At 37.8% G+C, this 16,149-nt stretch overlaps 1 protein-coding gene across 50 annotated transcripts in view; it reads right to left on the reverse strand.

Moving 5' to 3' along the window:
* SLMAP (sarcolemma associated protein) overlaps positions 1-16,149 on the reverse strand; it is a 307,400-nt gene that overhangs the window by 227,686 nt on the left and 63,565 nt on the right. For all 50 annotated transcript variants that reach the window (XM_067043824.1, XM_059076191.2, XM_059076203.2 and 47 more), the window contains one exon: positions 1,604-1,676. In XM_067043824.1, the coding sequence (XP_066899925.1) occupies positions 1,604-1,676 (73 nt within the window). The remainder of the gene's footprint in view (positions 1-1,603; positions 1,677-16,149) is intronic.

Consider the following 16,149-nt stretch of genomic DNA (forward strand, 5'->3'; position numbering starts at 1 on the left):
TAATCTTGCTTAATCCTCCTCATAAAATTCCTGCTCAATAGGTACTATTATTAACTTCATTTTTCAAATCAGAAAAGGGAGGCCTGATCAAGTCACAGAACAGGTGGAGTAGGGCTTTGAACCAGACTATCTACCTCTAAAGACCGTTCTGATCTTCCTCCAGCTCGAGGATTGCCTGTTCAAAATTCATCTTCTCCAGATAGTCAATCAGATTATACACAATGAAACTGGCAGCAAAATTTTAAATGATGCTAACATTTAACCACATAAGAAAAACCAAACAAAGAGAAGGAAAAAGGGGCATAGGTGAAAAGCACTGGGGAAACAAGAGGGATAGGAACACAATTCACTGATGTAGACTTTGAAAAATTCATATGCCCTATCGGATGGAAGCTGAGAACAGACATGACCCTTTATGCAGCTGCTCAAAGCTTTTGAATCCATGAAAGAAAAATCTCATTTTCAAATACAAACATCCAGGTCTTTAAGAAGCCATTTGTTATTAGTTGATTAATAGTTACTCTTATTTTTAAAACCTTAACTCTTGACTAACTCATATTAAAAGCTAAGTCACATTAATGTTCCCAAAGTTAACTATATTTTTAATAATTAAACTATAATTTAGAATAGGGAACAGATTAACATTTAAATTTAAAATGTTTAAATTTTGTTTTATTCAGATATCCTGAAAGGTTTAAAAAAATTGGTAGCCTCCAACTGAAGCATAATATACAATAATTCTAATGAAAGCACTATCATAGTAATAAGAGGATCTCTCTCTGCTTCCTTTTTCCTTCTCTCTTTCCTACTCACTACTCTACTTCACCTTCAACTTACTGCTGCTCTCAACCTCCCACCCTCAAATATTTGTTTCTGCTTTTGTAGGACAGAAAATATTATGCTGGGTGTAGAAACAAGCCTCTACCATATCCAATATTCATATTTATTTATTCAAAATTAAAATGCTTAAGTTTAAAGACTGTTTAGCTCCCTCTAACACTTCACAATAATAACCTGTGAAAAGTACAACATCAAAATGTATTTATGCTTACATTTTAACATTTGCATTTTATGAGCAATTTCTCCCTCTCAAGTTTGTCCTCCTCTAAGTGACCTTTCCACTGCTTCATTTAAAAAAAGAAAAAACTACAGAATTGGAAAATCCCTCCAAAAATTCCCACCAATATAGACGACTAACTGTGTCAACATCCTTAAAGTCCTTTAAGATTATGACACTGGCATTAACTTCAGAGGCAACCACAGTTTAACAAGTCGTATATGAAATGCAGGTCAAAATGAATATAATTATCACTCATCAATAACTTAAATACTCCAAATATTCTAAAAAACTAATTTTCCATCAAATATAAGTTATAAAGTTAATTTTGGAAACAAAATAACTGTGCCTCCTTACACATTATTATTTATTAGAATTGTAACTAATGTGAAAAGCAATTATACTGTAGTATATTATATTCCAAAAGTACATCAATTTTCTAACATTATTAGAATAATCCTGAAGTATAAACAGTATACTATCATCTAGAATATTATTAACCAATGTAATTAATACAAAAAGTTCATAGCTCTATATTATACTCACTCTGAGCGGAGCCGGGCTTCCATACCATCTGGTAGAAAAAGTTTTATTGTGGAAACAATACACCCATGGGTAACTGGTTAAAACAAACAAATAAGATGGATAAAATAATTGTATAAAAATATAAACCTTTGTACCTCTCATGTGTAAACATATATTTTATTCTTAAATATAATAACTTCCGGGAAAGAAAATAATTTTGGTGGTTTAATGACAATATTCATTCCCCTGGAGAAACTCATTCCCATCCATAATGAATCACAGCTGCAAGGCAGAATCACAGATAAAATTGCTTTGAAAAGTGTCCTAACGTTCAATGCTATAGCAACAATGAACCAAAGGTCATTGGGGGTTGGGGTGGGGGTGAGGGGGAGACGCACTTTCTCGTCTATATGCTAGCATCAAAACCTAAGCACAGGGCTTCCCTGGTGGCGCAGTGGTTGAGAATCCGCCTGCCGATGCAGGGGACACAGGTTCGTGCCCCAGTCCGGGAAGATCCCACATGCCGCGGAGCAACTAAGCCCGTGAGCCATGGCCGCTGACCCTGTGCTCCGCAACGGGAGAGGCCACAACAGTGAGAGGCCCTCATACCACACACACACAAAAAAAACAAAACAAAACCTACGCACAACTAGTACCCAGTTTAAAATTTAGCCCTTAGTCCTAAATCTCCTGTCCCCAACCTATCCATATCTCACAAAACTCTAAAGTTCTGTATAATAACAGCTTGGAATATACCATTCAATACCCCATTTTATGAGCGAGAGAACTAAGACCTCAGACAAGTGAAATTGCTTCTACAACTCTCTGCTATTAAGTATCAGAGCTGCTGGCTAGAACCCAAGTCTGAAGTTCCCAGTTCAGTATTTAAAATTATGGTTTTGTTTTCTCTGTGGTTGTTTCCTCCTCCATCTCCAAACATCTTTATATAACATTACATCAGTCACTTTGTAGATAGCTTTTTTTTTAAAAAGGCTTTTTATTTATTTATTTATGGCTGTGTTGGGTCTTCATTGCTGCACACGGGCTTTCTCTGGTTGCGGCGAGCAGGGGCTACTCTTTGTTACGGTGCGTGGGCTTCTCACTGTGGTGGCTTCTCTTGCAGAGAGAAGTGCAGGTGGCTTCTTGTTGCAGAGCATGGGCTCTAGGCTCACGGGCTTCAGTAGTTGCAACATGCAGGCTCAGTAGCTGTGGCTTGCAGGCTCTAGAGCGCAGGCTCAGTAGTTGTGGCACCTGGGCTTAGTTGCTCCGCGGCATGTGGGATCTCCCCGGACCAGGGCTCGAACCCGTGTCCCCTGCATTGGCAGGCGGATTCTTAACCACTGTGCCACCAGGGAAGTCCTGTAGACAGCTTCTTACCATTGCTTCTTACTTGCTCCTTCTTCTGAAGATTTCAAGACACAAAACCTCTCAAAAGCAGTACTTGTACAGAGCTTCTCTTTCTTTTACAGAAAAAAATTATTTTCATAGTTTAAAAGTTGATGGTTTTGGGGACTTCCCTGGTGGCGCAGTGGTTAAGAATCTGCCTGCCAATGCAGGGGACACGGGTTCGAGCCCTGGTCCGCAGAGATCCCACATACCGCGGAGCAGCTAAGCCTGTGCAGCCTGCGCTCTAGAGCCCACATGCCACGACTACTGAAGCCCGCGGGCCTAGAGCCCGTGCTCCACAACAAGAAAAGCCACCGCAATGAGAAACCCATGCACCACAATGAAAAGTAGCCACCGCTCGCTGCAACTAGAGAAGTCCTGCATGCAGCAACGAAGACCCAACGCAGCCAAAAATAAATACATAAATGAATAAATTTATTTTTTTAAAAAGTTGATTTTTAAAAAATTTCTCTATTCTTCAGATACTATGTCCTTCAGGGTTCAAAGAGTTAAATCATTTAGTTTAACAAACTCTAATTAAAAGCTATTGTAGGGTGATGAAACTCTGCCTAACACAGCAATTATCGCCACGAATCATTGACCTTCATTTCAGGTCTCACCCTCCCGTCTTGCTACCATAGATACGCTACACAAAACCAAGCTACCTGCATCTCCAAATTTCTTACTTTTCATAAACCCATGCCTTTTACACAAGCTGTGCTCTCTGTTGCTGATGTCCTTTATCCCCTTGCCTGCATAACCAAAGGCTATTTATCCTCCAGGGTCAGACTTTTTACTTCCTTCACTAAAGTTCAATATCTGAGCTAGGTGTCCCCAGAACCTATGTCTACTTATAACACTAAACACACTGCATTGTGAATATTTACCATTTCCACAACCCTTGTCTCACCAATTAGAGTCAACTCTTTCGGGGTAGCAATGACTGTTGCTTCTCACTTTTTAAACCTGGTAATTAGCAGAGTTATCTGGTACAAAGAGGGTATTTAATAAATGCTCAACGAATGTCAAAGAACATGTCTGGTTAATATTTTACAGTTTCCATTACTTGGGGGAGAAGGTATCTCTTACTACGAGGACAGTAGTGTTCATCTCTACTTGATCTCTACTTGCAAGAAGCACCTAACTGCCTCCTTTCCCTGGCAGAAGATAGGGAAGGGATGGATTTATCCCAGCTTGATGGCTCCCCCAGAGATTTACTATAAACAGGCTACAATAAATAGAGGATCACAAAACAAGAAGACCCAGCAATACTGATAATTTACCAATATATTTAAACTGATAATAAAATTGTTTTTTTAAAAAAGGTACAGTGAGTTACAGAATAAAACTGTAGTGCCGGAGCTGGCAGCCTACGACATGTTACATAAGGATTTCTTCTGCTCACATATATCACGCTGAAGCCCAGCAACTGGACCAATGTACAGATTTGTGAGATGAACCAAGGGCTAATACTACCTGGGCAGTTCGAGGTTGCTGTACTATTGAAAGCAGTCAAAGATCATGTCTGACTAAGTTGACAATCTAGTCTCGTCAAACCTGCCTTTGGAAAGGTTCTTGTGACAACTAGGTGAACAGATGCATAGAAATGTTAGTAATCTTTTCAACTTGCAATAGGCAAGTATTTAAAGCAACCTGACAAAAATGTTTCATTCTAATACTTTTATTAATGACTCTACCTAGCAGCATTTCCTAAAATGGAGCGCTAGCAGGTATTAACAGAAAAGGAGTTTGGGGTCAGAAGAGTTTGGAAAATACTTGGTTAAAAGACATTTAAAGAGTTTTTATTTATTTAAACCACAGGCTTTCTCAGAGCTTAATGAGCTTTTTGTCCATAATGAGGCTCTAAAGGTTAGATGTGTTTTCCAAACTTATTTGACCATTGAGAATCCCCACTCCTCTTTTTAGGAACACTAGAACTGGCACTATGGTATAACACATACGGTATACATGGTATTATGAAGAAACTACTTTGGAAAATACTGCTCTAAAGCATTTTTGAAGCACTTTTAAAACAAACTTTGCTCTCGAAATTCATCCAGAATCATTATTACTGTCATACTGCCAAGATTCAAAAACAAAATTAATTGTAAAACACAATTTTAAAGTTTTTTTGGGCGGGGTAAGGAGGCTGCAGGAACACTGCCACATTAAATGTACACATGTAAGCTAAATGCAAATTTCAGAAACGTTAAAACACGTGTCGAGGGAAAACAAGGTATCTGCAGAGAAAAATCTGCAATTACCTGCTGTATTTATGGCACTTTATTAAAAATCAGAATTAAGACTATACAACCGGGGGCTTCCCTGGTGGCGCAGTGGTTGAGAGTCCGCCTGCCGATGCAGGGGACGTGGGTTCATGCCCCAGTCCGGGAAGATTCCACATGCCGCAGAGCGGCTAGGCCTGTAAGCTATGGCCGCTGAGCCTGCGCGTCCAGTGCCTGTTGCCCCGCAGAGGGAGAGGCCACAACAGTGAAGAGGCCTGCGTAACGCAAAAAAAAAAAACAAAAACAAAGACTATACAACCTGACTGCCATTTAAATGAGTTCTTTCTCTATTATCTTATACAGATTATTTATTTTGCTTTTGAGTTAATATATTTACTTTATGATATACAGTCAGCCTTTTCTATTACCTCTTTACACATACACCATTTAAAGAACCAATGTTCACTGTGATAAGTTTAAAAACTGTTTAAGACCCTGTACTGGGAGACTGAAACTACTAGTATGTTGGAGTCTGGTTCTGTCTCCTTCCCTGCATTGAGTAGGAAGGTCAATACTACAATCTACTTGAGTAGGTTGAAGGGTCTCTTGAGATGACCGGCAGTAACGGGAGGTAAAACTCCAGAAACATTAAAAAAAGACCCAAATGAGAGGTTTTAAGATTTCTAGGATGGGAAATTATTCATATGATTGCCTTTTTAAAAAATTATTTATTTATTTATTTATTTTTGGCTGCTTTGGGTCTCCATTGCTGTGCGTGGGCTTTTTCTAGCTGCGGAGAGCGGGGGCTACTCTTCGTTGCAGTGTGCGGGCTTCTCATTGCAGTGGCTTCTCTTGTTGCGGAGCACTGGCTCTAGGCGCATGGGCTTCAGAAGTTGTGGCTCGCGGGCTCTAGAGCACAGGCTCAGTAGTTGCGGGGCACGGGCTTAGGTGCTCCGAGGCATGTGGGATCTTCCCAGACTGGGGCTTGAACGCTTGTCTCCTGCAGTGGCAGGTGGATTCTTAGCTACTTTGCCACCAGGTAAGTCCCTCTAATTGCCTTTTGACTGCAATCTAAGATGAAAGTTACCAAACCTTCATTCTGGTATTTTTTGCTACATAAAGCTTCTGATTCTAAGACTGTTTTTTCCTTTTTTTTAAGGTTAGAAAAGAGACAGGGCAAGTTAGCTGGATAGACAAGTACTCTTCAAACTAAGAAAAAAATTTTTTTAACTTGAAGTATAGTCGATTTACAATGTTCTGTTAGTTTTTGGCATACAGCAAAGTGATTCAGTTATGCAAATACATACATATTCTTTTCCATTGTGATTATAAGATATTGAATATAGTTCCCTGTGCTATACAGTAGGATTTTGTTGTCCATTTTATGTATAGTAGTCTGTATCTGCTAATCCCAAACTCCTAATTTATCCCTCCCCCACCCCCTTTCCCCTTTGGTAACCATAAGTCTTTTTTCTATGTCTGTGAGTCTGTTTCTGTTTTGTAAATAAATTCATTTGTGTCATATTTTAGATTCCAACATACAAGTGATATCATATTATATTTGTCTTTCTCTATCTGACTAACTTCACTTAGTATGATAATCTCTAGTCCATCCATGTTACTGCATGCAAATGGCATGATTTCATTCTTTTTTATGGCTGAGTAGTATTCCATTGTGTATATATACTACATCTTCTTTATCCATTCATCTATAGATGGACATTTATGTTGCTTCCGTGTCTTGGCTACTGTAAACAGTGCTACGATGAACACTGGGGTGCATGTATCTTTTCAAATTATGGGTTTTCTGGAGTTTTCTCCAGATACATGCCCAGGAGTGGGATTGCTAGATCCATATGGCAACTCTTTTTTTAAGGAACCTCCATACTGTTTTTCCATAGTAGCTGCACCAATTTATATTCCCAACAACAGCGTAGGAGGGTTCCCTTTTCTCCATACTGCTCTCCAGCATTTGTTACATGTAAGCTTTTTAATGATGGCCATTCTGACCAGTGTGAGGTGGTACCTCACTGTTGGATTTGATTTGCATTTCTCTAATAATTTGCAATGCTGAGCAGCTTTTCATGTGCCCCTTGGCCATCTGTATGTGTTCTTTGAAGAAATGTGTATTTAGGTTTTCTACCCATTTTTTGATTGGGTTGTTTTTTTTTTGTTATTGAGTTGTATGAACTGTTTGTATATTTTGGAAATTAAGCCCTTGTTAGTGGCATCGTTTGTAAATATTTTCTCCCAGTCTGTAGGCGGTCTCTTCATTTTCTTTATTGTTTCCTTTGCTGTGCAAAAGCTTATAAGTTTGATTAGGTCCCATTTGTTTATTTTTGCTTTTGCTATTGCCTTAGGAGACTGACCTAAGAAAACGATGGTACGATGTCAGAGAATGTTTTGCCTATGTTCTCTTCTAGGAGTTTTATGGTGTCACGTCTTATATTTAAGTCTTCAAGCCATTTTGAGTTTATTTTTGTGTATGGTGTGAGGGTGTGTACTAACTTCATTATTTACATGTGGCTGTCCAGCTTTCCCAATACCACTTGCTGAAGAGACTGTCTTAGAAAAACTTTTTTTGAATTGATATTCTATCATCCTGTCTTCATCTGTGAGCTGGAGTTCAGTGATTAGAAAGAACATTTTCTTCAACTACTTGTTTATCTCAGGTATAATTCGTACAGGAAAGGTAACACAAATGTTTTATTCTTCTCTTTATCTACCTGTTTTCAGAATGAGAAATGGGTTTCCTAAGTTCTTCCAGAGGTGATCAAATCTTTTTTTCTTTTTTAGTATCATTGTAACTTTATGGATTTAAACATATTTAATATATTTCAATCCACTGCTCTTATTATTGCTTGATGCTCAAATTGTCTAATCTTTAATCAGTCAAAATTCCACGTTAATTCCTGAGTTCTTCTAACAGAACCTCAGCAGTCTTAGATAATTCCATTGCTTCCTGATATAACAAAAATCTTATAAATTCAATTTACACATTTCCTGCCCTAGATTCAGAGTCAGCTATTTCCCAGAGAAGTCCTGTTTCGACGTATTTATTTGATGGGAGGAATCCTTTCTCTAGGTATGTGGATTAATTTGCTACTTTACTTCTCTTGGAGTGATATTGCTTGTTGTTTTATCTTTTGACTTGGTTGGTTCTTTGGCTTTACCTGTTGGCTCAATATTCACTGAAAACATGCTGGCTACAAAGGAGCATGCTGGGAATGACAGGAAAAACCAAGAGGACTACAACCAGGTCCTTGTCCTTGAGATTTCAATTCAGTTTGTAGACAGACCTAGAAATATCTAACGTAACAACAAAGGGGGAAAAATGCTATAAAGCACTGTGGGAATTTGAAATGGACAAGGGCAGGGGCATTTATGAAGAGGGTAAAGAAAAAAAAAAAGAATAGGATTTCAAAAGCTATAAATGGAAGGAAAGGCAGAGAGAGTGGCATGAGCAAAGAAAAAGAAAACGAGAAGGATGTAAGAGAGTTGCACATCTAATGAGGGCAGCTGGAGCAGACTGGAGGGAGGAGGTAAAGAATATATTTCAAGGCCCTTTAGGTGCCAGTAGTTAACATGTATAGGTGCTAAGCACACTATACATGTTAACTACTTATGACAAACCACGTAAATAGTTATTTTTATGTTCTATTTTTACAGATGAGGCAACTAAAGTCAAAGAAGCTAAACTTGCTTGAGATCCCATTTTGGCAAGTGGCAGCGCTAGTATTCAAAAAGAGTTTCTTCTCTCTCTTGCCTCTAAATAAGGTTGCTTAACATATATTAAGGGAAGTAATGAGAAATAAAATCAAAAGGTTGAATTGAGTCCACATTTTTGAGGGTCTCAAGTGTACAGGTAAGCATTTCAGACTTTATTCTACAGTATGACACAGCTACTTAAGGCTTCTAAAAGCAGGAGAATGACAAATAAAGCTGTAACAGAAGAATATTCTGGAGGCAGTGGGTTGGCAAAATATGGTGGCCAGAAGTGGAGAGTTACTGTAACATTGTAGGTTGGCATCTGGAAAAACAAGTAGTAGCACGGAAGGGAGGCAAATGGTGTAGGTGACAACTGCTAAAGGTAAAGAAGAGACAGGATTCAGAAAAGATACCAGTATTCTGAGCTAGAGTGTTTACAGAATGATGGAGTAATAAATGAAATTGGGAAGTTAGTGGATTGCTCTAGTTTGAAGGTGGAAATTAGGCTTTGTACAGAGCAATTATAAGGTGAAAGTATGACATTCAAGAGGAAACAACCAAGCAAGCCGCTGGAAATACAGGTACAGAGCCAGGAAGTATGGATTCACAGCAGACAATATGAGAAGGGAAATTTGGGACTTGAGGATAAGGGAAAGCACATAAAACAGTTGCCAGAAACTTAACAGAGCAGAGTTCTTAAACCTAGTTGTCCAAAAGAACAACCCAAAGCTTTTTAAAAATAGGTATATCTAATAGAGGGAACCTACCTCAACATAATAAAGGCCATATATGACAAACCCACAGCCAACATCGTTCTCAATGGTAAAAAACTGAAACCATTTCCTCAAAGAACAGGAACAAGACAAGGTTGCCCACTCTCACCACTATTATTCAACATAGTTTTGGAAGTTTTAGCCACAGCAATCAAAGAAAAAAAAGAAATAAAAGGAATCCAAATCGGAAAAGAAGAAGTAAAACTGTCACTGCTTGCAGATGACACAATACTATACATAGAGTCCTAATGATGCTACCAGAAAACGACTAGAGCTAATAAATGAATCTGGTAAAGTAGCAGGATACGAAATTAATGCACAGAAATCTCTTGTATTCCTATACACGAACGATGAAAAATCTGAAAGAGAAATTAAAGAAACACTCCCATTTACCACTGCAACAAAGAGAATAAAATACCTAGGAATAAGCCTACCTAAGGAGATGAAAGACCTGTATGCAGAAAACTATAAGACACTGATGAAAGAAATTAAAGATGATACAAACAGATGGAGAGATAGACCATGTTCTTGGATTGGAAGAATGAAGAACTTTTGTAAAATGGCAGATAAAGAAAATATTTGCAAAATGACAAAGATTAGCCTCCAAAATCAACCAGCAGCTCATGCAGCTCAATATAAAAAAAAAAATCAAACAACCCAATCCAAAAATGGGCAGAAGACCTAAACAGACATTTCTCCAAAGAAGATACGATTGCCAACAAACACGAGAGGATGCTCAACATCACCAGTCATTAGAGAAATGCAAATAAAAACTACAGTGAGGTATCACCTCACACCGGTCAGAATGGCCATCATCAACAAATCTACAAACAATAAATGCTGGAGAGGGTGTGGAGAAAAGGGAACTCTCTTGCACTGTTGGTGGGAATGTAAATTGATACAGCCACTATGGAGAACAGTATGGAGGTTGCTTAAAAAACTAAAAATAGAACTACCACATGACCCAGCAATCCCACTGCTGGGCATATACCCTGAGAAAACCATAATTCAAAAAGAGTCATGTACCACAATGTTCACTGCAGCTCTATTTACGATAGCCAGGTCATGGAAGCAACCTAAGTGTCCATTGACAGATGAATGGGTAAAGAAGATGTGGCACATATATACAATGGAATATTACTCAGCCATAAAAAGAAATGAAATTGAGTTATTTGTAGTGAGGTGGATGAACCTAGAGTCTGTCATACAGAGTGAAGGAAGTCAGAAAGAGAAAAACAGGGACTTCCCTGGTGGTGCAGTGGTTAAGAATCTGCCTGCCAGTGCTGAGGAAACGGGTTCAAGCCCTGGTCCGGGAAGATCCCACATGCCACGGAGGAACTAAGCCCGTGAGCCGCAACTACTGAAGCCTGTGTGCCTGGAGACCACACACCACTGCACAGTGGTGAGGCCCAAACACCAGAACAAAGAGTGGCCCCCACTCGCCGCAACTAGAGAAGGCCTGCGCCCAGCAGCAAAGACCCAATGCAGCCAAAAAAATAAATAAATAAATAAATTTAAAAAAAAAAAAAAAGAAAAGAAAGAGAAAAACAAATACCATATGCTAACACATATATATGGAATGTAAAAAAGAAAAGGTTCTGATGAACCTAGGGGCAGGACAGAAATAAAGATGCAGATGTAGAGAATGGACTTGAGTACACGGGGAGGGGGAAGGGCAAGCTGGGACGAAGTGAGAGAGTAGCACGAACATATATACACTACCAATGTCACAGACATATATACACTACCAAATGTAAAATAGATAACCAGTGGGAAGCAGCCACATAGCACAGGGAGATCAGCTCGGTGCTTTGTGACCACCTAGAGGGGTGGGATAGGGAGGGTGGGAGGGAGACATAAGAAGGAGGGGATATGGGGATATATGTATACATATAGCTGATTCACGTTGTTATACAGCAGAAACTACCACAACATTGTGAAGCAATTATACTCCAATAAAGATGTTAATAAATAAATAAATAAATAAATACAAAGGGAAACAAACAACAACAAAAAAATAGGTATGCCTAGGTCCCACACCTAACAAGTCTCCTTCTTAGGGCTGAAAGGTGGGATCCACACATGTGTAGTTTTACAAAGCTCTGCAGGTAATTCTGGTGCATATGCTGGGTTGAGAAGCCATCTTTTAAATGAAAAAAAAAAGACTGCCATGCCATCAGACAGATTCTCTCAGTCAATCTGGCAAATTTGGCACATTCTGTGTTGAATCAGCTTTGTGATTTCCGCTAGTAGCAGGAAAGTGGAAGTATGAAAAGCTTATGGTGAAAGTTTCCAAGAGCTAGAAATAAGCAAAACATCATGGCCAAAAATCACAGAGTAGTCAAGGAGTTGGTGAGAGTACCTCTGAAATGCCAACGATGGGTTCCAAAGGACAGATGGTAAAGAAGCCTGGGGCTGAAGCTACTGAAAAAGATGGGCAAACTTAATGGCAAAAAAAGGTGGTGCAAATGATTGGCAAGGGTTTCAGTAATAATTAAAGCACCTGACCCTGAGCTAAGCACTTTATGTTCACTCTTTCAGTGTTCACATTGAACACTGTGCCACAATGTGAACACTCAATATTATACCACAAACCTTGAGACAGTTAGTAGTATCATGAGTCCCATTTTACAAGATGAGGAAATTAAAGCTGAGACAGGTTAAGGAGAGGTAACTGAGTCATAGCAGAATAAAAAGGGCAGCGGGTAACAAGAAGGTTGCCAATACCCAATCCTCATATAAGCCTCCAGATTAGGAGGAAGGTTGTCAAAATCTTAGCTGAGATGAGGTGGTAGAAAGAACTTTTGTAAAATGGCAGATAAAGATTTATGAGACTTTGAAAATTTATTCAACCAATATGTGCCAGGTTAAGTGTGGAGAGTCTACAATGAAGACAGACACACTGCCTGTTCTTGAACAGCTTACAGGTTAGTGAGGGAGGCAACCATACAAAGAGGATGAGTACAGTGTGCAACAGGGACATGGAAGGGCATTCTGTTCAGCCTAGAAAGGTTTCTAGGTGAAGGAAAGGTCATGTGCAAGGGCTTGAATGCCAGAAGGGGCAAGATCTACTGCAGGGAGTAAAAGCAATTCAGTGCAGTTGTAGCACAAAGCAAAAGGAAGATACCATTTACCTTACTCATAACAGGCCCTTTGTTCATAGAGGCTTAACCTAGGAACAGAGTGGGTAAAGTGGGACCTGGACTGATCAGCTAATTGGAGTTATATGTGAAGTTTATAGAACTAAATGGTCCCAAGATTTGCCACAGAGGGTTACTGTAATGTATGACCCAGAAAACTCATGCCATCTGAACAGTCTGTGGGTTTGTGAACAGAGGGGTGGCCAGCAATTGGGTTGTAAAGGCTCCCATTCTAGGAGGATCTGATAGGTTGGCTTTCTCTCCTTCTCCCTTCCTTTTTCTTTTTTTCTTTCTTTTAAAAAAAAAAATCTATTAGAAAGTCATCCTATTTGTTTGCAATAACATTTTATATCTATAGGGCAGGGTATTACTGAAGTGCTGACCAATGAGTCTTTTCCCTGAAGTCACACTGTGTGGAAAGCCAAACATCAAAATCAGCTTGTTTTGGAGAGCTTGGAAAAGAAGACACACTAATATGAACTGATACGTTCAATGACCTCAGACTCATCATATTTTTAACAAAAATCCTGATTTATATATACATACACACACAAATATAAAAACACTTTTATATACTATATACATATTTTTAAAATTTCCTTTTACACATACATTATTTTATACAAATACATAAATGTCATATATCCTAGAGGAGTTTTATTTCAGTTTTGCTAGTCTTGCCCTTTTTAATTTGGCTTCCATTTCTCCTTTACTCCTCCTCTCCAATCATACTCCAGGAAGACTCACATTAATGACTAGTATGTATGCACTCTTCCATGTTTTCCCATGTTCATAAAATCACAGAAACACATGCATATAAATGTACATTTATAGGGAATGATGAGACTTTTTAAAAATAATGAAATTACTAAAAGTAATCCTTTCCTCACTCAACAGTATATCTTACAGAAATCCCTGCAATTCATGTAATACTAACGTATTCTTTTTAATACCTGCATGAAGGGAAATTTAAAAATTATCCTTCCATTGTTTTTTGTACTATGCACACTGTTGCAAAAAAATCCTTTCATAGATCCCCACAAACTAGTTTTTACCATTTCAAGTATCTCATTTGATATCCTTATTATAAATGTATTCAAAAGCACTATAGAGCATCTGTCTCCTAGAGTAATGGAAATATAAACAAAAATAAACAAATGGGGCTTAATTAAATTTATAAGCTTTTGCACAGCAAAGGAAACCATAAGCAAAATGAAAAGACAACCTACAGACTGGGAGAAAATATTTGCTAATGATGCTACCAACAAGGGCTTAATTTCCAAAATATACAACAGCTCATACAGTTCAATAACAGAAAAAAAAAACCCAACCCAATCAAAAAAATGGGCCCAAGACCTAAATAGACATTTCTCCAAAGAAGATATACAGATAACCAATAGGCACATGAAAAGATGCTCAACATCGCTAATTATCAGAGAAGTGCAAATCAAAACTACAATCAGATACCACCTCCCATGGGTCAGAATGGTCATCATTATAAAGTCTACAAATAATAATTGGTGGAGAGGGTGTGGAGAAAAGGGAGCCCTCCTATACTGTTGGTGGGAATGTAAATTGGTGCAGCTACTATGGAGAACAGTACGAAGGTTCCTTAAAAAACTAAAAATGGAGTTACCATATGACCCTGCAATCCCACTCCTGAGCATGTATCCAGAGAAAACCATAATTCAAAAACATATGTGCACCCCAATGTTCATAGCAGCACTATTTACAACAGCCAAAAAACGGAAGCTACCTAAATATCCACAGATAGACATAGACAGATGAATGGATAAAGAAGATGTGGTTTATATACACGATGGAATTCTACTCAGCCATAAAAAAGAATGAAATCATGCTATTTGCAGCAACATGGATGGACCTAGAGATTATTATACTAAGTGAAGTAAGTCAGATAGAGAAAGACAAATATCATATGATATCACTTATATGTGGAATCTTAAAAAAATGATGTAAATGAACTTATTTACAAAACAAAAATAGACTCACATAGTTTCATTTCTGAATTTAATTTATTAATACTCTAATCAGGATTTTTTATCTATTGTCAGAAATGAAATTCGTTACAATTTTCTTCTTTGTACTTTATCTGTATCAGAATTTGGCACTAATGACAGGCTGCTAGCTTCTTCAAAGGATTATGAGAGCTTCCCACCTTCACCTATGTTGGAGTATTTAAACAACACTGGATTTATCTGATTTTTAGTAGGACCAAATTCAGCTGTGAATGCCCATTTCTGGTCCATCTTTAATAATTTTTTTAGTCTCTTTTAAAGAAATCAACTTAAAAGTTTCCTACATCTTGGGATAATTTTGCCAGGAAAACATTAATTTACTCTAGTTTTTTTTTTTTTTCCTTTGCCATAGTTTGGCATGTAATAGTCTCTAATAATTCTTTTGGTATATCCCATATCTGTGTTTATATCTCCTTTCTCATTCCTTTTATTTTTTTAACCTAATAAAGGAATCAAGGCTTACTAATTACCTATTTTATTTTACTGTTTTGTCTTAAAGATCCAGCCTTTGGGTTTGTTTAATCCCTTCCAGAGTTTTTTGTTAATTTCATTAATTTCTGCTTTTTTATTTCTTCTTCCCAACTTCTTTTTCTTGTTGTTCTTTTTCTAATTTCTTCTAAGTGCCAAGTTCCTTCATTGTTTGTCTTTCTTCTTTAATACGGAAAATATTTAAGATTATAAATTTTTATCTGAGTAAAGGATTTACTGTATTTTGGTATGAAAGTCTCCTTTCCTTTCCATATAGTTTGAAATTCCCTTTTTGATGTCTTCTTTGATCCAGGGGTTATCCAGTAGTGTTGTACAATTTCAGTAGGACTTTCCAAGTGATATAAAGCTTATCATAATACTGTTTAGCATAGAGCATCTTTTTTTTTATTTTTTAAAGCATATGCTTCAACAGTAATACTCAACTCGTGACACAGCTGTATCCCAAGAGGCCATGCATAATATAAGTCAACTTTTTGAAGGCAATAAATACCAAAAGAAACAACATTTTAAATGATGAAGAAATTTTTCTTTACTTTCCTTAAAGTTGGCATAAAAGATAAATTTTCAAAGAAGGCTGCAAGAATCTATGTTGTCAAAATAATATTGTACTAATAGTAACCCTGAATCTCAGAGTTGTCCTCTTAGCTTTCTATAGCATTTTCTAAAGTGGCCCCCACAGCTAGATGCGGAAGAAGAGTAGGAAGGAGTTTGGAACTTACCTACATTTTATAACAGTCACCCCCTTGGAGACCTGCATATATGTTAGCATGTTATAAGGTCGGAGAAGTCCTGACTATCTTTGGTTAACTA

The sequence above is a fragment of the Kogia breviceps genome, chromosome 10, assembly GCF_026419965.1.
Source record: "Kogia breviceps isolate mKogBre1 chromosome 10, mKogBre1 haplotype 1, whole genome shotgun sequence".
Lineage (NCBI taxonomy): Eukaryota > Metazoa > Chordata > Mammalia > Artiodactyla > Physeteridae > Kogia > Kogia breviceps.